The sequence below is a fragment of the Pipistrellus hanaki genome, assembly GCF_964339955.1.
Source record: "Pipistrellus hanaki genome assembly, chromosome: 2".
In the NCBI taxonomy this organism is placed as follows: Eukaryota; Metazoa; Chordata; class Mammalia; order Chiroptera; family Vespertilionidae; genus Pipistrellus; species Pipistrellus hanaki.
This window is the reverse complement of record NC_140504.1, coordinates 18,101,256-18,127,285: the sequence shown is the minus strand read 5'-3', so window position 1 is coordinate 18,127,285 and position 26,030 is coordinate 18,101,256. Positions and strand designations below refer to the sequence as shown.

General features: G+C 37.4%; 1 protein-coding gene across 3 annotated transcripts in view; it reads right to left on the bottom strand.

The window, feature by feature from the left end:
• Positions 1-26,030, bottom strand: part of MME (membrane metalloendopeptidase) — a 94,632-nt gene that overhangs the window by 7,318 nt on the left and 61,284 nt on the right. For all 3 annotated transcript variants that reach the window (XM_084873855.1, XM_084873856.1, XM_084873857.1), the window contains exons 17-22: positions 14,503-14,561; positions 7,479-7,598; positions 5,898-6,031; positions 5,718-5,783; positions 3,090-3,185; positions 2,666-2,742 (exon numbers count right to left, since the gene is read on the bottom strand). In XM_084873855.1, the coding sequence (XP_084729981.1) occupies positions 2,666-2,742; positions 3,090-3,185; positions 5,718-5,783; positions 5,898-6,031; positions 7,479-7,598; positions 14,503-14,561 (552 nt within the window). The remainder of the gene's footprint in view (positions 1-2,665; positions 2,743-3,089; positions 3,186-5,717; positions 5,784-5,897; positions 6,032-7,478; positions 7,599-14,502; positions 14,562-26,030) is intronic.

Here is a 26,030-nt window from a genome sequence, read left to right as displayed (position 1 = left end):
ATCCTCCTAGCAGCTCTCATAATTTAATCTCCATTTTATAAATCAAGAAATTGAGACCCAGAGGTTAAGTAACAGTTTGTAAGTGGCAGAAACATGGTTGGAATTTAATTGTTTCTTACTTCAAAGCTTACATTCACTTTTTAGCATACAAGCTAAAAGATGTTTTTGGAGCTAATCAGAATGGAGGTATGGGACAGCCAAAAGCAGGCAATGGAGTAACAGGAAAGAGAATTAGGGAAGAAACAAACAGAAAAACACTAGTAAAGAAAGAGCCAAAATGAAAAGTCGAAAAGCATCACCATTAGTGGCTTTAGTGTAGGAATAAATAGCTCCCCACACGCTAGCTTTGGAGGACTTCACTAAACTAATAAACAGTGAAACCATAACTATCAGTCATAACAATAGTCTGTGTCATCAAGAAAAAACATACACAGTTTTGTTCAGGATATTGTGTTAATAAGGCAGGAAGGTGAAAATGTATTTTAAACAGAGAAGTTTTTAACCCAGTGGTTAAGATAAAAATGTTAATACTCAAGACACAAGATTGAGCTATCAAATTACTAATTTGCAGTCCACTTTCTCCTAGGACTCCAGATGTACCAGGTATTACAATAATGTTACTTAAATTTATTTAGGATTTATAGATATATACTAGAGGCCCAGGGCACAGATTCATGCACCAGTGGGGTCCCTCAGGTTGGCCGAAACTGGCTCTCTGACATCCCCTGAGGGATTCTTAATTGCAAGAGGGCACAGGCCTGGCTGAGAGACCCCACTAGTGCACTAGGGAGAGAGAGTGAGAGGGCTCCAGGGTGTGACTGATCCACCTCACTCAGTCCTGATTGGCCAGATACCAGCTGCAAGCTAACCTACAGGTTGGAGTGTCTGCCCCTGGTGGTCAGTGCACATCATAGCTATTGGTCAAACAGTCACTTAGGCTTTTATATATATATAGATGCTTTAGATTAGGGTTGTCGAACTCAATCAGAGAAGGGGCCAAAATCTAAAATCCAGCCTAAATCGCGGGCCGAATGGTTTACTGAACAGTCATAAACTGACAATGTCATAAACTGACAGCGGAGTGCAGTGATGACAGCGCGGTGCGGGCCACATTGCAAGGCCTGGCGGGCTGGATTTGGCCCACGGGCCTTGTGTTTGACATATGTGCTTTAGATCATGGGGATATGTGTCCAGAACTTTGAAATTCGATTGTTATGGTGGTTAATAGTTTTTGTGAGCTTATAATTGCTCTCTGTTATCCTCAGAGAGCAATGATAAGATTCTGACATCTTAACTTCCAAAGACTTCAGAAGAAAAAGACTACTTTTAAAAATTGAAAATAAAAATTACTTGGATAGAGCATGTCAATAGACCCAGTGAGTTTTGCTGTGGGTTACCTAAAAAGCAGTTAATTTGGATATTTTAGCAAGACTAAATTTAGCTTGGATTATACACAAAATGAACATACAATAAACAGTTGTTGAGTGATTGAATTTTGAAAGAAATGTTAAGGCAAAAATAAATGATGCTGCTGCTGCTATTGCTGCTGCTAATGATCATACTAGAATAACACAAGTTTTTAAATATGGTATTTTATTGTGTCATACTTGAATCTGGTCTTTCCCTAGGAGTGAATGATATGGGCACTATGTTTGTGTTTATTTAGGAAAAGCTTTTAAAATTCAGCCCATTAGTTCTCTTTTGTTTTCAGACTGTTTTCCAACCAACCTACACAATTTTAAATTTATTTTTCAGATAGTCTTGCCTGAGAAAAGTTGTTACTGATCAGAAGGGTTGAAGTCCCGGGGGAAGGAGTAGCATTAGGAATTTAGTCCTAAAACAGCTAGATAGGGAACTAGGTTTTAACATTCAAATGCTGGTTAGAGTGATTTTTTTTCAATCCAATGTTCTCACAGATTTTCTGATTTGAGAAGGGCTTGAGATATCTTCTAACTCATTCTTCTACCATGCAGAGCATTTTAATCCATCATCCTTGACAGGTTGTTCTCAAACCTCTGTTTCAGATACAGTCCTGGAGCTTTGGAGATAACTTTATTCCATGACATACAAACTCTAATTACTGGAAAGTTTCCCTTTCCACATGTGTCAAACACAAGGCCCGCGGGCCAAATCCAGCCCGCCAGGCCTTGCAATGTGGCCCGCACCGCGCTGTCATCACTGCACTCCGCTGTCAGTTTATGACATTGTCAGTTTATGACTGTTCAGTAAACCATTCGGCCCGCGATTTAGGCTGGATTTTAGATTTTGGCCCCTTCTCTGAGTTCGACACCCCTACATGCTGAATGGAAATCTTTCTTTGGCATAGCTACTCATGGGTCCTAGGCCTAAACCTTTCATAGCCTTTTAGAAATGTCTTGTGCTACCTTTAAATAGAGCCGCTGTTCTGATGTGACATCTTTATTGGAATCCATCAAGCACTGAACCTAGGTATGTGATGATAAGAGCAGTGAAGGCTATGCTTGTGTAAACATGACATTTACCTGATCTTCTCTGTTGATCCTATCTGTAACCCTCAAAAGAGAAGAAGACAACAACACTGGATTTCCAAATTTTATAGATTCAGAGTTAGAAAAGGCCAATGTCCAAACTCAGAGCTAATGGAGCCAATATGAGAGTACGTTGGCTGCTGTTCAAACCCATGTACCTGAAATTGCCCGGACTGTGGACATCTGTTTTAATGGAGTTGACTGCATACTCTGGCCTGTAGGTCCCACACCACACCTACGATAGGAATAGAAAAAGGAAATTTTGTGCTTAGGTTTAATCAAGGATGCTACTTACTTGTTTGGGCGGGGTGAGAAAAAAGCAAACTTCCTACTGCAAAAATTAAATTGGAATTCTGCATTCCTCAGCCATTTGTCTTTAAATACTGTTCAATGATAGGCAACCAGGAGCATAATTATCATTAATATAATCTGACAGTTTGTTATACACAACAAAATTTAGTCAAGTCAAACGATCTGCCACAATTGATTAAATCAAGAAAACCCAGCATGCTTTATCTAACTTACTATAAAATTATAATTCAAAACAATTTTCATATCTACCAATCAAAAAAGGTAGCATACCTGAGCAAAGTTCAAAAAGAAGAGTTGTTTGTGATTTAGGTTAAGTCCAGGAAGTAATTTTTCTTCACCATTCTTTTTAACATACTTTTGATAGGCCTGGGCAGTTAGTGAAACAGAAATATGATGTTTATCATTTACAAATTTATATGTAAATCTATGCAAAAGACCATGTAACAAGTTCTTAACTTTTTGTATCAGAATCATCAAAATATACTTAGATATGGCATCCTACAAGTATTTCATGGATTAGAAAGAAAACTAGAATTCATTAACAAATGCTTTGATAGTACAAAATAATGATTAACAAATGAGAAGAATCCAGCACACGTCAAATGATCAACAAATGTCAGTTATCAATGGATGACTTAAATAAGCAATGAAAAGCTTATGTAAATGTTGTTCTACTGGTAGATGAATAAGTCCCAATTGTTGGAAGAATGGATTGCCAAGAAAGTCTGTAATTGCTATATTTAGTTTAGTTACTACACTTAGCAAAATATACTCATAGCAGACTTTGTTTGGGTGATTCTTGCCAAAAGTCAAGGGATTCTCTTAAGATCCATTAGAGGCCTAATATCTCATGATTCTAAAAATAAGAATGAGCAATTATTTTGGCTCCTTGAAGACAGGACAAAACAAAGTGAACTTTAGTTATATTGGGAAAAAGGAATTTAGGTTATTTGAATGTCAAAAGTGATCTCAAGTCAAAAGGATTTATGGACTCTACTGAAAATGTAATGTTCTTCTATTTAAATATACTTTAAGAAAGGAATTGACAACTAAATTTTTCCTTTTATTTACAAAGGAAAGTGACCAATTAAATTAGCAGAAGATATATTTCATTTATTTCTACTTGCCATTATCATAGATTTATTGAATCTCTACTAAGTAAAAATGCTGGGTAAATGGGGGATACTTGAGACTGCTCTTAGGGAGTTCACAATCTAGTAGGGGACAGAGCATTAGATATTATAATTCTGTGCATAATAAAATATTCACACAATTTTTTTTTCTGCATGATAATTCTGTACTTATTCTAATGAGCATCTCCATGGAAGTACCATCAACCCAGACTTTGACTGGATTTTTAAATCAGTGATGCTTAATCTAGCAGAATATAAGAATAACTATAGGAGTATTAAGAGTACTAATGCCTTCCTCTCCCAGGCAAAATGGAGCAACAAGGACTGGGTAAACAATATTCCCACTGAAACAACCAAATGATGGACAAAACATATGAAATAATGGCTTGCATTACACTGGACACTAGGAAAAGGGGGAGTAATCTCTCTGAGATGGTGAACAAATAGATGAGCCCTATGATTGTCCCAGCTGATTACCTTCAGTGTTTCCAGGCTACAACACAGAGAAAGGAAAACCCAGAGTCCAAGGGACTCCTAGAGTTGAGAACAAAAAGTTCAGGGATACCAAGGACAAGGCACTGAAGAGAAAACTGCATGGATAGAGCACCTCAAGTGATGAGATGGCCTTCTCGAATATTCACCTGAGTATGTGAGAAAACTACCCAATCCTAGTGAAGAAACCATGGCCAAGGATTAGAGATAAAAATGTCTGGTATGCACACCTAACAAAAATGAAAGACCTCAAGATTCACATAGTAGGGTCTTCCCTCAGCAGTGGAGAATAATCGTCTTTAGACTGAGCACTTCCTTAGTCCCCCTTAAGACTTAAGTAGATCTAACAGGACCACCAGACCATGTCTGAGGAATTTAACTGTCTTAGAATAAAGCTATATATATATATATATATATATATATATATATATATATATATATATATATATAGGAAAGCAAAAATGATCAGCTCTCAAGAATGTAAAATGCCCAATGCCTGGCATCCAATAAAAGAAAAACTACCAAGCATTCAAAGCAGCAGCCATTTGCCATCTCTCAGGACTTGACAGAGATTTGTACTTTAGGAAGCTTTGCTGTCAGAGTGATCTCCCAAGTCTCACACTCTGATTACCCGTTCACGTTCATTGCCAAGTCACAGGCCCCACTGTCCTCTCTCCCACATAGATCTGGTGCTTCCTCTTCTTTCCTGATCCAATTACTGAGCCTCTCCTCCGCTTCTTATCCCACAGTTCATTTGTCAACAAACTGGCCATAGTAGTTTGGATGACTAAAAGGCCATATGCTAAAACCGTATCACTTAGTCCTTCACTCTATCATTGTAAATGAACTGTGGCTTATTCCAATTATGGTTCCTGAACATTTCTTCACTTGCTGTGAAACTGAAGGTCCTGTTTGATGCACTGATCAATGACTCTGAAATAATTCTTTTTATGGGGCCTCTTTTATCATAAATTTATTTCAGAGATTATTTCTTAGAGAAAGGTTGCCTCCTCTGCGAATTTGCCTATCTCCTTATTCTGTTGACATAATGCTTCATGTTTCTTCTCAGCTTTGTGTGGTCAGCTCAATCGCAACTAACTGCATTGCTCCTGCTGGTTAGCATATTTACCACCCCCTTTCTCCTTATATTTTCCATTTTAATCTTTTGTTGCTTACATTATGTGTCTTTTGCAAAAGGCTTTCAATGAATGAATGAATGAATATGATAAATATATACTCCAACCACTAAAATGGGAAAAATATTATTACTCACTCTGTATGCTTGGCCAATACCTCCATTATCAGCAATGTTTTCTCCCAGAGTATTAATTCCATTGATCTATTAAAAAAAAAAAAAAAGACTCTTAACTATATTCTGATTATTAAAAAGCATCAGTAATTCACTTAAGATTGGGAATATCTGAAACTTTTCAAGAGAATGCTGATGACATACATGCTGTCCACCTGCTAGGTCCCAGGAGAAGTTTCCGTACTGGTATACCATGCATTCGGATTGGTCTTTGAAATTACTTGCAGACTGTTGTGTCCACCAGTCAACAAGATCTCCATCCTTGTTAAAATTTCTGCCTAGAATATATTGATTCAAGTACAATGAGAACTCATTACATCAAAAATTACAATAAGATATTTTTAAATTCAAAGTGCCAGAACTGAAATACCACAATGTGAGAGGACATTCAATTGAACACATAATGAGAGGAACTGTTATTCTTTCTCATGCAGAGTTGGTGACATCTGGACTGCCAGGATTTTGTTTGCTGATGTGCCTTACTATTAATTCAGACAGTTCACCGACCTGGCTCTTAAGATCTCAGCTGAGGCCACCAGATAAGCACTCCTTAAATAATGCTTTCTATCTGTGAGATGGTTTCTACAGAAACTGTGTCTGTTTCATTTGGTATTTTGAGATTTCTGAAAGGTCAATATTTTCTTTCTGGCCTTCATTTCATACCTCAAACTCTCGTGACATATGGTGGCTCAGTTTCCCTCTACTTTGAGCACAAAGAAAAAGCCACCTTTTTTCCTGGAGCTCTCCTGGTAATCCTAAATACATCAATCTTTTCCCTTTTTGAGATATATTTATCAATGTCATTTAATTTGATACTGTGTTTTGTCATCTTTTTAATAGTTATCCATGACGTAGTAAGAAAAGGGCTATGAAGACAAACTACCTGAACTCACATCCTCGTTCCACCAATTTCTAGCTTTGAGACTTTAAATGAGTCTTTTATGCATCTCTATTTCCCCCCCATTAATAAATGGAAATAGTATTAGTTTCTACCTGTGAAGACTATTGTATAGTTCATTGAGTTAACACATAGTAAGTCCTTTTCAAAGTTGTGCCCTTCACATCTCCTTTTCTTTCCCTGCATCTCTGAAGGTCTAGTTAAAGTATAATTATTTTCTCTTTATTGTTCTATTTCTATTGTCTTTCTCCTTGCAAACCAGTATTTGTCATAGCTTCAATTATCACCTCTTTACCCTCTTCTGACTTTACTACTTTTCTTCTCAGTTTCACCAACACTCTAAATCTATTTTGCCAGTCAAAACACCATTTTGCATTATGTAAATATTTAAGTGCCCACTGTTTGCAAGGCCTAAACTAGGTAGTAGGTTAAGATGAAAAAGAAAAAGAAGTCACATGCCACAAGTGATTTAAGACTCTTATGGTTTTTGGGCACCTTAATGTTTAATTCTTTATATCTTATTTTAAGATGTGGACCTTGCCCTCTAAAAGTCTGGAGAACTAAGACATAAAAACTCATAAAATAAGACTAAAAACTATCATCAGTGTTTTCTCAATGTAAATACTTGCTTTATTCCGTCAGGGCTAACCTCACTACTAAAAATTTCTGATCTTAAGTAACAATTTAAAAGGAACATTAAAAGTGTGGTGATTATTAAGCCAGTGATACATGAGTGAATGTTATTTTTGTATTGCTAAATTATAATAGCTCTTAATCAGGTTTCTAAGACTATAATCTCTGCCAAAGGAATGTCAAGTGCACTTTACCACTGTCATCGAAGCCATGGGTAATTTCATGTCCTATCACCATGCCAATACCCCCGTAGTTCAATGACTTAGACTGCTGGGCGCTGAAGAAGGGGGGCTGCAGGATGCCAGCCGGGAAGACTATAGGGAAAGAAGATGGTTAAGGATTACTTGTGAAAAAAATGAAAAGGGATCCCAAGTCAAATTTATAGAAAATATCCCTTTATTAACTTTTGGTCGAGAATATGTTTGTATATTTTCAGAAAACAACTCCGAGATCATGTGGATTCCTGCAACAGAGAGGAATTGACACAAGTGCCCCAGCCATGAATACAGAAAAGAAACAGTCCAGAGAAGGAAGACGCTGATGCCTTGCCATACTAGCAGACAGCAGCTGTGCGTCGTTGAAAGATGCCCAGGATCAAACCAGAGACGGTCGAACCTGCATCACCACCATTTGTCCACCAACCAGATCTGAAATACCATGGCTGACATGTATACATAAGGAACTATTTGACATTGAAATTGTGATTCAAAAGAACTGTTGGCCCAGAAAGGAACTCACTACAAACTGATTCATTTGCCTCTCAGCATAACCATTATGGCTTGCCTCAGTTTCGGTTCTTAAAAGGGAATTTTTGTATCACATGATCTAACGTTTCTAGGGGAAATAATGAACAACATAAATTGATGAACAGAAATGACCCGGAGACAGAGAAGCAGCGATCAGACTGTCAAATCTCAGAGGGAAGGTAGGGGAGAGTGGGGGTAAGGGAGAGAGATCAACCAAAGGACTTGTGTGCATGCATATAAGCCTAATCAGTGGTCATGGACAACAGGGTTGGGGTGGGGGCGGGGCAGACATGGGGAGGGATTTGGGATGGGAATGGGGGGATGAGGACAATGATGTGATACCATAATCAATAAAGAAATTAAAAAAAAAAAAAGGTTTACTTGTGGCTTTATTTTGGGATGACAGGCCTAGAGTCTGCTTCTTGACTGCTAAGCTGTTTTCTAGTATGTCCCATTTCATTTAATTACATACAAAAACCTTTGTGACAGAAACACATGCAAGTCTTTCATTATTGATGACAGCAAAACGTTCATCCCAGAATGACACCATTAATCTGTGATGTAGAACTATAATCTACTTGACAGTCTCTAGTAAGATTGTTTTCTGCCAAAATAAGTTCAGAGCAATGGGAAATTATCATCTTCAATCAGAAGGTCTTTCCCCCATTGTAAATATTTGGGGGAAATAGTTACTTAATATCACAAGTATTACTTCTAATGTTATCTCTAACATTTTACCATTTTTAATAGCTTACTAAATAAACAGAGTCACTCAATGGAAGGTATCTTCAATCCATACTTGTATTTTACTTTCATTAAGAAATCTATGACAGTATACTTCCTTATTTATAATTGTTGTTCTTTTTCTTTACTCCCACCTCCTACCCCCCAACAATTCAACTATTAGCCCTTGGAGAGCAGAGATTTGTGTTTGTTTTTGAATTGAGTTTTTTTTCAGTTCACTATCTCCAGCACTTAAAGCAAGAATAGTGCCCGGAAAATTCTAGGTGCTTAGAAAGGTGTTAAACAAATTAATAATATAGTTATATAAATAAATATAAGCCTAAGTGACCATTACAACTGGTCAACCAACCGCTATGATACACAATGACCACTAGGGGGCAGACACTCAACACAGGAACCAACCTCCTGTGGCCAGCCAACCTCCTGCAGTCCCTCCCCTCGGCCGGCCCTGATGGCCCCCTGATCAGGACTGGAAGGATTGGATGAGATGGCCCTGACTGGCCCTGATCTCACTGGCCAGGCTGAGGAATCCCACCCATGCACAAATTCATGCAGCAGGCCTCTAGTGATAAATAAATTTACTGTGGTGTCCTAAAGACTTTAGTAAATAACAACTTTTATAGGTCTACTCTGACATCTACATTAACTTGTTAACTTTCTACACTTAGATGTCTTATTGTTTAAATTTCATGTGTCAAACATCAAACCTCTCATTTTCCCTTGTAAGCCATCACTCTTTTGACTTTAGTATTTCTATTAATGGCATTTGAAGGGTCTAATTCACCCAAAGTGAACATTTTCTACTTATCTCAGGTGCCTCCTTTCTTTAACAAAGTCTTACACAGTCTACTTAGTAAAAGAATGGATCATTAAAAAAATAAAAATGGATCATGTAGCCCAGCTGGGTGTGGCTCAGCAGATGATCATCAATCCAGGAACCAAGAGGTAACTGGTTCAGTTAGGGCATATGTCCAGGTTGTAAGCTTGATCCCTAGTAGGAGACATGCAGGAGGCAGGCAATTGATGATTCTCTCTCATTGTTGATGTTTATTTCTCTTTATCTCTCTTCCTCTCTAAAATATATATATATAAATTCATCATCCACCTTCCTAAGTGGCTCTTCTGTTTTTCTCTTATCGGCCTTACCCACACCATCCTCGTTCACACTCTCATTCCTTGCCTAAGAATTAATTTCTTAATTGCTCTTACCACTTCCTATCTTACCCACCTATAATCTATCCTAAATCTAATCTATCCTGCAGCAGACTGAAGTGCAACTTGACTCATTACCACTTCCTTGATAAAAAACCTTGGACAGCTTACAGCTCTCTAAGGAAACACCAACGCTTTTGCCTGATCTGGCTCCACAGCTCTCTCCTGCTTGCCCGCCTCCCTCATGCAACTCCCTTTGGTTCATAATTTAGTAACTTTATTTTTCATGTTTGAAAACTCTAGTATCCACTGAATAACTGAAACATTATGTTCTGGAACAACAACAAAATATCATTAGTATAATATCTATTTGCTTGCAAAGCCCCGGGCCATTACAATGCAGGATACCAGAAGCACATAAGAAGTGCTCTGACCTTACAAAATTTAATATCTAGTCAACATCGAGTAGCAAATATTGGGGTGAATATAACATAGATTTGCATGTGTTTCAGGGGCAAATATTAGATATTTACAGAGACTTTTAAAATACACTGGGCAATCAGTGCTCCCCAGACATCTAAAAAAAATCTGTAAAGTTGCTATAGCATCAAAATGACAAAGTAACAACAAAAATACTTTTGTCCTTGGTGAATTTTGATGAAAGTTATACCTCCTCTGTGGCTGCCTGAGCTATCAACAGTACCAAGAAATAACTTTTAGCCTAAAGTATAAAAATTACGTGCAGTACTTTATTAACTTAAAGTGAACATTATCTCCCACACTATGTACTCTGATTAAAATCCACCCATTATATAAATGTTCTTACGAAACGTGCTAGCAAGACTAAACGTTAGCTGTAAAGATCCTACTGCTTTAATTATACCCTAATATGCCATTCTTCAGGCGAGTGATAAGATTTTTATGGCTCATATTAAATACTAGTCTTCAAGTTTAGCTTTGCAAATGATGATTTATCCCTTTTCTCTGTCAGCTAAACCTCCATGATGAGGCTTTCTGCCATTAGCCTTATCACTCTTACTAGGAGACTTCACAACTCTTCATAATAACCAACTGCTTAGTTGTGCATATTTTATGGATGTCAACAAGCTGTTAATTAAAGAAGTCATTAGTCCATGAAACAAAAGACTAGGCTTCTCCCTGCTCCTTCCCCCTCACTTTCCTGGTTCGTGTTTTTAAGTCTGCAAACAATTCAACTTTAGAATCTCTGATATAAAGCTCAAGATTGCAATTAGGTAAAATCAATTTTTGGTATGCAAATTAAATTCTTTTCATATTAAATATTTGGAAATAGTTACTCTTAATTTTTAAGTCTGAAAATAAGACTCCTAAGAATGAATGAGACAACTTTAGAAAACTTTCTTACTCAAGATAGTTGTAGACCACCCAGGCTAGATAAACTAAATATAAATAATCTACAGATTTCCTAAAGTTTAAAAAAAATTTTTGATTGTTAATGAAAAAGGAGAATGCAGCAGAAGTATTCCCTTCTGACATGATCATTTCCTTGGATACGATTTTAAGGTTTAATAAGATGATTGAATAGTGCCTAGAACTTACAGGGAAATATCTGACAACAGAAAAGGTTTCCAGAGCTCCATGGAGCAAATATGCAAGGGACAGAAACCAGTGAGTGAATTAAATACTTTCAGTGTTCTTTGCTGCTAGGGAAGATGACTATTTTTTAGTTGATGTGAATTGGTGGGGTGCATAAAAATTGGAATGTAGCCTACATGTATGAGTTATGACAAAAGGTGGCAACTGAATTAAAAAGGAGAAATTATTACTATGAATAACTCCCTGTATGATAATAAAACATGTTAATTTTTTTTTTTTACCATAACAAAACAAAACCAATCCCATGAGATATTGTATACAATTTAATTAGGATATTTGTGTGAAGGTGGAAGGGTCATCTATGACACACATGTTATTTTATACCAATTCTAATTCTATAATGCACCTGATACCAAGTCCATGAAGACAATGTTGCAAACATTATATATTTGTATAAGTGTACACACACACACACACACACACACACACACACACACACACTTTTATCAAGTAAAAGAGGGAGATCAGGACCTTCAATTATTTTTAGTTAAGACAATCCCCACTTTGAAGATTTTAATGAATTGCCAAAAGAGAAAACCTTTTATATCAAAGAGTTCTCCTCTCAAATGACACTTCCCCTTTCTCTGAACTGCTATTATTAGCAGACAAGGTTATGAAAAGAAGTTAACAATTTTTTTTTAATTTGGTATTTCCTTCAGGTGAATTTATCTCAAGAATCTTAAAAAATGTCTTTCTTATATATTAGGAATGGGTATTACAGCCAATTCTTGATTATTCAGAGGCTAATGGTCTACTTTGTGAAATGTTAGGCCACCTGTACCCTCTTTTTCTTTCAGCTGTGTGCTTGTTTGGTTTGAGAGCACTAAATACAAAATGGGAACATTCCCAAGTCTTCTCTGATAACAGAATCTCTGATGTGGCCCAATTCTGAGCCAGTTCCAGAAAAGACTCTTTAGCAACTCAGAGCCAAACAAGGATCTGTCTGGGTGTGACCTATGTGGACCTGCTCTAGAGGAGAGCCGCAGACCATCGAGATCTTATGGAAGGTCTGACTGGCTCTTCTCATTGGCATGACCCAGCACTAGGTCTGAGAGGATCCAAGGCCCTTCCTGAGTTGGATTACAATGAAGCCATAGCCCTTAGTCTGCCCTAATGCAGAACCAAAATCCAGGCCGTCTTACTTTGCCTTGGGATTCCTTTAAAGGTTATTTATCCCACTTAAGTCCAAGACTAGAATGAACTAGATGTTATACTGACAGAATTACTGAGCATCAAAGAGAGGTCTTTATGCCCAGCCAGCATGGCACGGTGGTTGAGCATCGGCCTATACCAGGAGGTCACGGTTCATTCCCATTCAAGGCAGATGGCCGGGCTGTGGGCTCCATCCCCAGAGTGAGGTGTGCAGGAGGCAGCAAATTAATGATTCTATCTCATCATTGATGTTTCTATCTTTCTCTCTCTCTCCTTTCCTCTCTTAAATCAATAAAAATATATATATATATTTTAAAAAGAGGTCTTCAAAGTAAAGACTCTTTAGCAATAAAAGCACTTCTAAGAAAAGGTTTCAGTGGTTTCTAGGACCACATCACAAAGGATAGACAGGTTCCGAGTTGATCATTAAACGGGCTCTGGTCTGAGTTTAGGTAATCATTCCACTGGCTGGGATGTGCATGAGCCTAGAAAAGACTTTGAGCTAATTGTTTTTAACCTGGTGCACATGCCTTACTTATTATCTACATGTTATATAAAGACAAACTTTTCTGATTATAAATCATTTGCTGCATGTCACATACCAAAATAAATTCCAGCTGGGCTAAAGATTAACTCAAAAAATAAAAACCATGAAAATACAAAAGAAAATGTCTGTAACTTCTTAATTTAACTCTTTCTAGGTTTAAAAGCAACGAGGAAAGGTATAATCAAACTTTATAATAAAATAAGGTATCCAATTTCTTTGAAAGTTTTTTGTTTTGTTTTGTTTTTTTAACCAATGGTAAAAATCTTACAGGATCTTGCATCATTTCTAATCTAATCAGTAACAGAATTCAAGAAAAATGATGCTTAGGGCAGTCTCTGAGATACAAAATGAGTAGTTTAGGATAATGCTGGAGTGGTCTCTCTCTTGGTTCTTCACCACACATAGAACCTTGGATGGAGTACACCTGGCGAAGCTGGCTGTACTGTTTAGAAGACCCCTGCTACTGCTGAATTACTTGGGTATCTTTCTACACATTAGACACCCTTAGGGAAAAATGAACCCATTTATGGGATACTAATGAGAAAGCTTAGAGATGTCAAGGTCTTCCCAGAAAGAGGGAAAAAATGTATCTTTGTTATATTAAGCCATTTAATTATTCAATATGTCATTTTACTCATGTATTAATTTCTATGCACATTTTTGCCACATTACTATTAGTGTGAAATTTTTTCTCTTTAGTCAAAAGTGGGTAAGTATAATTTTATATGGTTCAGCCTAATATAACTGACTTTGCAACTTTTTCTTTTTCTTGAGCCCCATGGAATCTTCTAGAAAAAAAAAAAAAAAAAGGTGATAGGGAACAGGACCATTTCCACCAAAGCCAGAATACAGAATTGCCAGGAAAATGAAATCTCTTAAAAGGTTGTTCTTGGGCCCTTGAACCACTAAAAGATGCTGATACTTAGGAAGTCTTTAAGTCAATCTAAGTTTATACGGACATAAGGTGCTTTAAAAAATAAAAGTACTTAGAAATAAACCATTTACTAAAAAAACGAGAGTATTACTTTAAAAAACTACTTCATATGATTTGTCCTGATTTAAAACTTGTAACTATCATGAAAAGAGATACATAAGTAAAATTACTTTCCGAGTATATTCAATAAATCAGTAACTCAGCCTCAGCTATGCTTTTAAGGGTAGTATTACAAATTGATCACGCAATTCACTACAGGTTGAAAACAATAAAGGGATAATAAAACATTATTTAGGAATAGATCTTACCTATCTGATTTCTGCCTGAAGAATAAAATGCATTGACTACAGCGGGTCCGCTTATCCACCTATGGAAAACATGACGAGACGTTATAAATGACACTGGATTGTCTGATTCAATCTGCTCAACACAATAAAAGGATTGTTACCAGTCCCAGACGAATGTTCACTTTCTGCTTGAATATGATCAACAAATAAAAATTAGCTCATGAGGTGAGAAAGCTCATTTGAAAGGATTTCTACTTGAAAAATCAGGATACATCCAGGTCTGCAATCTGTCATTTCATTTGCATAAAATGTACGGTATTGCATTTTATGAAATTGCAATGGATTAAGGTTATATTGAAATGCATTTAACTTTATGTTCCTGATACCAGGTAACTATGGCCAACAATTTTGGAGCAGTTGACAGTACATGAAGAGGTAGTGTGCCTCCGCTTACTCCTGTTTAAAATTACTTTTTAAAAAGAGACATTCCAGTTAACTGAGCAAACGTTTATTTTTGTATGATGACTGTAAAATGAAATCCAGCTGGCTCTTAAATAGATTCGTCTATCTGAGTACATCAGAAGACTCTAGTTTAGTTGATGGAGCGGGTGGGGTGACTGGATAAAGAAGGTGAAGGAAATAGCTAATGAATATATATGCATACCCCATAGATAAGGACAGTAGTTCAGTAAAGGCCTAGAAAAGGGTAGTTAAGGGAGGAAGGAAGTGGGAACAGGGAGGGAGGAAGGGGAACTCCTGTACTAATGTTAACATTAAAAAAAAATTAAAGAGACTGAATTAGAAAATGGAAAAAATAGCTCTCAGATAGTAATTCAAGGATATTGTTAAGCTAAAGGATAGATACCAATGCTCCCTTGTCTTTCTATATATATGTTTCAAAGACTACCTATCAATAATCATAATCAAGCATTTTTGTGCTCCTGGAGTATTATTCCCATCTTAATAGACTAATTAGTTTAATATATTAGCTATTAGGCTAATAATAGACTAGTATACATCCTTAGGCACTAATTGAAAAATGGACACTGATTAACTTCAGATTAATCTCTTAAATGTCAGCACACATGCAAACACTTAAAACAACTTCATTGCAGTTATTCCACTTTCCGGACAACAATTAGTATAGCAATTATTATCCTACTCATGCATGGAGCTTACAGTAATTAGTACAATGAGGTTAAATCAGAACTGTTTCCAGACCCTGCTTTGTGAGGTGAGCAGTACAAAGTCAGCTGCCCAAATTTAGCTACAATTTCTGTAATGATGATAGGAGGTCAGATGTGAGTCCCATTTTGCTCTCTTAAAAATACTAATTGCGGGTACGCCAGATATGATATAACAAGTGTCTGATAAATTATAATTAAGCATGGGTTTTATCTCCAATAACATGACTAAGATATTTATATGAAGGATTTGGGATTTTTAAAAATCCAGATAACGTTTCCGTAAATTTTTCCTTAGGAAGAAAATAAGTTTGAAGATGGAGAGTGTGGGAGGGGGGATGGTTGATCAATGCGCTCCTTCTTTAGTTTGATGGTGTTGTTTTAAACAGAGATAAAAACACAAGAAACATTTTCAAACAGGATGCTGTCTGTGACTGACGTATCAGTCCTCCCTAATTTAATTGCAGCTGAGTCATCAATACTTTAATTTCTTAAAGGCTGATGATTACAGTCACCTAATCTTATTTATTTTAATTAAGCTCTTCTTGCTTCCCACATGATCTGTGGTGACTCACCACAGAAACATGTATTTGTAAACACAGGGAGGGCAGATTAAAACCAAGAGATCAGAAACTATAGAACACAAGCAGATTTTGTTTGTGTGACAAAAAAATATTATGAAATATTTACATGAATAAAAATCATGATCAGGAAAAGTGATGGATTAGGTCTTATATATATGACAGTTTTCATGACTCAGGTTCAAATATGATTCTAAGTTGTATGAAAAATGTGCTCATTCTTGTGATGACTTTAGAACAGTATCGCTGACATGTCCTCAACACTTGGATAGCAAATATGTCAGTAGGTTTTATGCAAAAGCAGCTTATATTTATTTTGTTATAAAAGTTAACATGTTTCCAGGTCTCAGCTGTTTTAAGGTTCAGTTACTCAATTATGCACTTCTAATGCAGTGATAGTGTACTCTGCATGGGCTTTTATTGGGTAATCACAAATAATATGCAAATTATTTGGTTCTGGGTTCAGGCACAATGCTAATATTGAAATACAAAAGGTGCCAACCCAAACATTTAAAAAAAAAATAATTACATTACAGAGGAAAGGAGCTAGACATATGAAACTAATATTTTAGACAGTGACAGATCTCAAAAGTAGGACATAGATGAATGAAGTTTATATTACCCATGTCATGTTTATTGCTTTTGTAAAAATAAATGTCGTACCTTTTGTTTGGTGCTTTCCTGCTCTTCTGTTACATTACTGTGAAAGGCTTAAGATTGCATTTTGATTAATGTCTGTAACTTTCCAGCAGGGAGAGTTTTGCATATTAAAATGTCCACTGTGAATTATACCTTCAAGAAAATAGGTTGCTTTTTATGACCACAGAATGCTCAAATAAAATTAGAATTATGGTGGTTAGGTTCAGAGAGCACTGGTGTTTAGCGTTTGCCTTTCCTTCCTTGAGATCTTTCTCAATGTGCCCTCCCATCAGCCCTGGACTAATTTACCCAGATTCATTTGCCCAGGACGTGCTGAACCTGGAACTGGAAGTACTCTGATTCGATCACTACATCTTAAATAAATGAAGAGAACAGCTACAGACTCAATGTCTAAGATTTGTGGTCAAAAAGCTAAATTTACAGAAAAAGTATTAAGAATTTGTAACAAGTTGGTAGTTACAAAAGAGTCACAGGGATGTCAAGGACAGCTTAGAGAATATAGTCAATAGTGTTGTAATAACTATGTATGGTGTCAGGTGGGTACTGGAAATATTGGAGGAATCTATAAAGTGTATAATTGCCTAACCACCACGCTATATAAGCTATACAAAATAATACTGAATGCAAACTGTAATTGAAAAATAAAATTTAGCTCAGTTGGTGTGGCTTGGTGGTTCGATTCTTGGTCAGGGCACATGCCCGGTGTGGGGCATGCAGGAGGCAGCCAATCCATAATCATTCTCTCTCATCGATGTTTCTCTCGATCTCTCTCCCTTCCTCTCTCTCCAAAAATCAATAAAAACATTTAAAATAAAATAAAATTTTTATAAAAGTAGAAAAACACAGTGCTAAAACATTTTTTCCCCCCCAAGTTAAGTGGTGATGTAACAAAACTAGATGTTCTTTTGATTTGGATGTAGCCTTGAAGTCTTGGGAGACACTTCCATTCATGTAAGGCAGACAAATTCGCCCCTGAAGAACAGTACAGAAAAGAGAAAATGTGGAGCAGAAGGGAAAGCCAAATGGTGGTGATGCTTGCCCTACATTAATGGATAGAGCAGGCTCCCCGAGGTCCCGCCAGAGTTGCAGGTCAGTCACCAGCAGCCTCTTGGCCAGGTATCAAGCCTGAGACATGAGTGAAATATCACCCTATTCTTTGGTTTCTCTTCCTGCCTCCTGGGCCTGGGTGTGTGGGAGCAAAGATATGTGTGGTATGGGACAAAGCACAGCATGGGGAAACAAGAAGTAAGAAAATTTTACTTCTAATTTCTGAGCCATAGTTTTGTCAGGTAAACTTGTTCTTTGGGGTTTTCAATGATGGAACAAAGAAGAGCCGCTATATGCAGCGTGGCCCTCAAGGCTGAGCTAACGGTGGGAATGGGACATATAACGGGAAGACTCAAGAGGGGGACCAGGTGTTTCTCTTCCAGCTCTCATTACCCTGAAGAATCTAAGTGGTGATAAAACGCAAGTACACAAACATCATTTCTACAGCAGGGAAGAAAAGCAAAAGTCGACAGCCCAGATCCTATAGCTTTTCAGATATAATAAACCCACTGGATTGTGAAAGCACCTGGAATAAAACTTCTCCTTCACCCACTCACGTGTGACTTTAAAACTTAAAACAACCAAACGGTTAATGAATGTCCCTTTCCCTAAAGTGCTCAATTCCTCAGCAGCTCCTGAGTAACTCCTTTGAAATCATCAGTACAATGCAGTGGTTTTCCCTGTCTTCCTCACGTACTCCTGGAAAGGAGAATTCTCATTTGTAATAGCAAGGACCACTTTAATTCTTTATATTTATTCATATCATCTCATCTAGACTTCACAGGTTTCCTTTGTACCTTCAAAGTACCTTCCTTTATCTTCAAACCATCCATATAAAATAAATGACATGTCCAATTTTCAGGTGTAGAAACTGAGGCACAGTTTGGTTTTCAAATTCTTTGTCCTGATACTTATAAACTAAAATAAACATGTACACTAAGGAGAAAGAGGACTATCATTTCCAATCCTATCCCCTTCTCTAAGTTGTTGATGTAAATAATACACAAAATTTCAGTAAAATAATGAATGCCATTTTCTTGCCAACCTCTAAAATGAAAGTACTTAATTTTAAATTGCTTCTGTATGGGAGGTAAATTTTTTCCTCTATCTTTCCAGGCCCTTTTGGCTAATCTAATAATTAATATAAGGCAGATTAATAGGGGGAAAAAAACAAATTTAATTATGTACGTACAAAAGCCTCACATAGACATAAGAAGCCCAAAGACAGTCGGCAATTGTGGCTTATAGGACGACCCCAGATGAGCAGAAGGGCTTAGGGCTATAGGGCTTCAAAGGGAAGGAAGTCAATTCACAGGAAGATGGGAAGAGCAAATGTTTGGTAAACAAATGTTTGCCATACCACCCAGAGAAAGTCTCTGCTGAGCTCCCTACACCTAATTCACAGGCTTTGTAGTTTGTTTCTAGTATTAACCTTCATCAAAGAATTTTCAGGCAGTCAAGGGGGAGATGAAAAGCTTTATCCAAGAGACTTTTGGGCCTTGTCTTCAACCCAAAAATAATCAATACATTTGGAAGAGGTCGTGTTGTTCTGACTCCCTTCACTTCACAGGGTTTCCCCTTACCTTAATAAGTTTTAGGGTGCTGGCTTCTACATCACCTTGAAGCCCCACCTTGACCAGACAATAACAAAAACAGCTACTATTTAATGAGCATCAATGTTATGTGGAGGGCACATTACACAACACAGAACGCAATGACCCTACAAGGCAAAAGTAGATACTATCCTAATTTTTAAAGGAATCATTGAGGCTTAGCGTTATTATGTAGGTTGTCCAAGTTCATATAGCTAGTATCAAAGCATAAGTCTTAACTCAGGCCTGCCTATTCCCTCTACCCCACAGCCCCCACCATCCCCACCACCACAGCTCCCTGATTCCATAACACAAATTCTTCCCATCGTTCTATAAAGTGCAATTTTTAACCCAAAGGCAAAAGCACCGTAGGACCAAAGAGCCTCATTGAACTGTTTATTGTTGTTGCATAAGAGTTGTTAACATAACTGAAGTATTCTGCATGAATCATCTTACTGTCCGAGTGGTCAGAGCCAGAGCTCCTATTCAGACATTAAAGTGGGAGAATCCACTTCTCTTTCAACAAAAGGCAATAGAAATCACTACTCTTGATTTTCTTCCTAGAAGTCATTAGTCGGTTGTGTGGTTCTAAGTGTCTCAACAAGCACAATCGTTTTAGTCTTCAATAAGTTTATATGTATGTGCATGCACATATGTTCACCCCACTCCCATGTGTGTGATATGCCAAATATAGAGAAATTCCAGATTTGGAAGTTATGGGTCGATGGATCATTTCTGTTGGAATTTTCTTTTGGTGAGTTTTTCTCCTGATTTAGAATAACCTTGGGATCTTTTATGAAAGAATTTAAACCCATTTCATCTCATATAAGACTTAGTAGTAATACAGCAACATTTTAAGTTTATTGTCTATCTATCTCATTAGCTGGTAACCCCATGAAGGCAGGGATGTTTCAGGCTTTGTTCTGTTTTTTATAATTGTGTTAACACCAACACGAGAGCTATCCTTTTAGCACAGTGGTCAGCAAACTCATTAGTCAACAGAGCTGCAGTTTGCCAACCACCGTCTTAGCATACTTAACTGTACAACAAAGTATTGTTGGCTGTAGGTACAATGTGTAAAAAAGATCTCTAGAACTTATTCATCTTGCTTAACTGAAACTTTATACCTGTTAATAACATCCCATGCCTTGGTACCATTCTTTGATTTTATGCACTTGACTCTCTTAGATACTTCATATAATTGGAATAGTACAGTATGTTTTTTTCTATCTGGCTTATTTCACTTAGCATAATGTCCTCAGGCCCATCCATGTCATTGGGTGACACAATTTTCTTCCTTTTAAAGGTTGATTAGTATGTATACACATTTTATCTATCCATTAAATGTCGATGGAAACAGGTTACTTCCACATCTTACCTATTGTGAATGGTGCTGCAATGAAACTAGGAATGTAATATTTCTTTGAGATCTTGATTTCAACTCTTTTGGATATGTGCCCAGAAGTGAGATTTCTGAAATATACAGTAGTTTTATCTCTACATTTTTGAGGAATTTTCATACTGTTTTCCATGGTGGCTGTTCTGTTTTGCATTTCCATAAATGGTATAAGGGTTCCAATTTCTCTACATCCAGACAAATACTCTCTCTCTCTCTTTCTCTCTCTCTCTCTCGCTCTCGCTCTCGCTCTCGCTCTCATTTCTTTCTTGACAATACCATATTGACAAAGTCATGTAATACTTCATTATGGTTTTGATTGGATTTTCTTGATGACTAATGATGCTGAGCATCTTTTCATGTACCTGGTGGCCATGTGTATGTCTTCTTTAGAGAAATGCCTGCTCAAGTCCTTAGTCCATTTTTAAATTGGGTCATTAGAAATTTTTGTTTTGTTTTTTGTTACTGAGTTATAGAAACTTCTTATATAATTGGGAGATTAACCACTTATTGTTGGGGTGCACACGAGACTTTGTTGGAAAGTTTGTAAGGAGCACATCATGTGTCCTCCCAAGATTACTCACCCTATTGATTGCAAGTAATCACTTATATGATTTGCAAATAATTTCTCCCATTCCATCAGTTACCTTTTTATCCTGAGGACCATTTTCTTTGCTGTGCAGAAACTTTTTAGTTTGATGTAGTTCTCTCAGTTTATTTCACATTTTGTTCTTAATTGTATTTCTAGGGGTTAGAACAGGGTGGAAGCATGATAGGTGCTCAGTACAGATTTAGGCCTAAGCATACTGATGGGCCCTCCAGGAGAGCTGACGCTTCTCATCCTGGTGCCGTGGGAGGGGCAGGCACAGGCTGTGGTGAGGCGGTGCTGCTCTGTGAGCTGCAGGGAATGATGGCAGCTGGAAGGCAGCTTTGTGCCATCTGGATGCCATCCTCTCAAGAGGGAACACTGACATGAAAGTTCCAGAATTCTTTTGCAAAGTTCTCCCAGTTTAACACTTCAACATTTCAACTATTTATCTTCCCTCCCTACTTCTCCTTCCCCATCTGAAAAGAAAATAAAACAAAGCCCTCTTTTGGTGCTAATTAAAAAGACAGAAATATTTTTACTGATAAAATGTGTTTTGTTTATAATCCCCAAATGCGCTGGAAAATTGCAAAGTCGGTTGGTTTAATGGGAGTATAAAAGATGACAACTTAGAAAATTTTTTTTGATTATAACATGTGCAGAACATGAACATACCATGGCAGATACTATCATGGGGAGTTAGAGTGATTTGTCCAAGTTTAGTCTATCTGTTATCTCATCTTTTTCACTTAGTACTACATGTTTTTTGTTTAATCTTCACTTGAAGAATTTTTCCATTGATTTTTTAAAGAGAGTGTAAGAGAGATGGAAAGACAGAGAGAAACATCAATGTGAGAAAAACACATTGATTGATTGCCTCCTGCATAAGCCCTGATCAGGGTCCAGGCTGAGGAGGAGCATGTAACTGAGGTACGTGCCCTTGACCATAATTGAACCTGGCACCATTTGGTCCACAGGCTGATGCTCTTTCCACTAAACCAAACCAGCTAGGGCATGACTGAGTAGTACTTGATGAGCCAAATAATTCTTTTCACAAATCTTCCCCATAAATCTTTACTTATGGAGATTCATTTGTACCCCAATCTGCACATCTACTTGGATAGGCCCTATTAATGCCCCATCTCTGTGCCATCACATCACATTGACCCATGTAAGTCCTGCACAACTGTTTTTCTTTTAATAATCAAGTTCAATGGCACTGGACTTACTTAGAAGGAAAATGATTCTAGAAACATCAGTGAAGGTGAAATCAGAAGGGATATTTTAGAAAGAGGTTAAGTACTCCCTAGCTTTCAAGAGTATGTTCGCCCGGCTGGTGTGGCTCGGTGGTTGAGTGGCTTCATATGAACAAGGAGATCACGGTTCGATTCCTGGTCAGGGCACATGCCTGGGGTTGTGGATGTGCATAAGGCAGATGATCAATGATTCTCTCTCATCACTGATGTTTCTCTCTCTCTCTCTCTCTCTCTCTCTCTCTCTCTCTCTCTCTTTCTCTCTCTCTCTCACTCTCCCTTCCTTTCTGAAATCAATAAAAATATATGTATATATTTTAAAAAAGAATATGCTCTTGCCCTAGCTGGTTTGGCTCAGTAGATAGTGTCGGCCTGAGGATTCAAGGGTCCCAGGTTCGATTCTAGTCAAGGGCATGTACTTTGGTTGCAGGCACATCACTAGTAGGGGGTGTGCAGGAGGCAGCTGATTGATGTTTCTCTCTCATCGGTGTTTCTAACTCTCTATCCCTCTCCCTTCCTCTCTGTAAAAAAATCAGTAAAATATATTAAAAATAAAAAAAGAATATGTTCTTCTTTTCTTGGCTCACTTGATAAGGAGATGCCAAGGAAGAAAACATCCTCTCCTATCAAAGCTTCGCAGTCAGGGTCATGGGACTGTAATGCTTGATTGAGAGAGCCTTAAGATCTCCTGCAGTCTAAAGCAACCTGCTCCTCTTATAAATAAGGAAACTGCATGGCTTTTGAAAGGCCACAGGTAGTAACAGGCAGAACTGGGACACAAAAGTGTTACTGACTCAAGCAGTGGCTAAACGACAGAGTCACTTCACAGGGAGCCAGCCTATCTGCCATTTTTGTTGGTCTTGGCCTTTCAGAAAGAGCCCGTGGAGCCCCCGATGCTGGGCTGTCCACCACAGGAGTACCATTTCTTTCAGGGGCTTCCCACCATCCAATCAGGAAAAACAGCAGGCGGGAAGCAATGAAGGGGAAGGCAGAAAGGAACTGAGCATTTCTGTTTCGTTTTGCTTACAGTGGATCCTCTATCCACCTCAATATTAAGTTAAATGCTGACATGTTTCCAGGGAATGTTTTACTAATAAGTAAAGATTTCATTGTGGTTTTAAAATGCCCTAGCATTTTGTTTTCTTGTAACCCCACTTTCCTCAGATTTAGTTGTTTATCCCCTACAGTGATGAGTGCAGTGCTTCGCAGGAACATTGTAGCTGCTCAATAAAACGTTTAGGCTGCCGATGTCAGTGTTTTTATTTATTTACACAGCAGGAAAGGTTCAGCAATGAAATAAGACTTCGCAGTTTGTAAAAAGTAACTCCACAGCTCAATTGTCATGACTTACAAACGCTGGCACTACCTGTCCCAATTACATTATAGAATGTATTGGCCTGAGAAACTACCAAAATAGCATCAGATCTAAAAACAAGAGTAGAAATTCATTTTGTTTTGTTCTGCTATGTCTTTTTCTCATTACAAGGTTGTGTCTGCTCTATGGTCTGCAAGAAAATAATCATGTTACTGACGCTAAATCATGTTAGACATAGTCATGCTCTGCATAACATTTTGGTCAATGCCACCATCTATACGATGGTGGTCCCATAAGATTCTGGTAGAGCTGAATAATTCCTACTGCCTAGAGACATCATAGCCTGGTAATGTCATACCACAGTGCATGACTCACATGTTTGTGGTGATACTGGTATAAATAAACCTACTCTGATGCCAGTCATATAAAAATATAGCATATGACCATATCTAGTATATAATACTTGAAAATGAGAATAAGCGAATATGTTACTGTCTTACACTTTCATCGTTATTTTAGAGTGCACTCTTTCTACTCAGGAAAAATAAAAGTTTGTGTAACAGTATGTTGTGTCACACAGGCAGCACCCGCACACCTATCATGATTATTGTGACTCTTGATTGCATCATTTCCTCTTGTGCTTGATTTAATCTCATGTTGTTTTGTACAGTAACAAGCTGTACTTAAAAGGAACCCATACAGTAAGTACTCACTTAATGTCACCCATTGACGTGAAATGATGTATAATGAAACCAACTTTACTGTATTAATTGGTGTAAAGGAGAGTTAAAAGTTCCTATTGAAGCATTTTGTCAATGTTATAATAAAATAAGTTAACCCAACAAAACGACATTGATTCAAGAACCTACTGTACCTGTGTCTCCATCCATAGATAAGTACATCAAAAATCTAGGGAGGCATGGTTGGGTAATCGGTACTATTTCTAATGCTCCTCAGATGACTCTTGCATGCAGTCAAGAATTTTGAACCCTTGTACTCGGTATGCAGGCATTAGATAGGGAGCAAAGAATAGTTAGCCAGGCCTGGCAGAGAAGACCTAAGAAGTCATGTGCACTTGTGATTGACTATCAGAAGTTCATGAAGAACATCCATAAAGTACTACTGAGTGATGTATGCTACTCACCGAACATTCATTAAAATATTATATACAAGTTTGACTTTTAACTACCTATCATAAAGAGGAGGGAACTCAAAGAAAATCAATCCATATGATGGAAGGGAATGAAAAGAGCAAACTATATTACAAAGTGATTCTGAAACTGGGTTTACATCAACTTCAAGAGAAAACATCAGCAATATTTCAACAACTATTTTTTAAAATGATAAATAAATCTTATGTCACTTGGATGCAAGGTATAGTAGCTATTTTCAGAAAGATTATTTGACAATAATTTACACCGTGCTAACATTTACTGAATGTAAGTATATATATTTTAAAGAAATGAAAATATTCAGACTTGTCAGAAGCTTCTCAGATTTTAACCCACAGAGTATTCTTTTTGATGACTTTGTGTGGGTTTCTAGAGAAACAACTTGATAATCTATTACACCACCAACTGTAACCATTTTCCTTCCTCTTTGCCAGCTGGGATGACAAACATTCTCTGACATTTACAGCCCTGATTTTGGCCCTAAATAACACAACCTTTGCTCCAGTACAAACCCAGGGGTTAGCAAAAGAAATCAGTCTCTCAGGATACCTGAAGAGTTCAAAATGTTGTATAAGAATTGAAATATATTAGCATTTCCATTTAGGACTTTTGTCTAGCCCTCCTGGTGGTAGAGTAAATTTATTACATCATGTCTTTCCTACTGTCAGGGTCAGGGCAGGCCACCCCAAAATATCATACATTAGCATATTGATAATTTTGAATTAAAGTTACTTGGCAAGCAGTAAATGCCAAGAAAGGCACA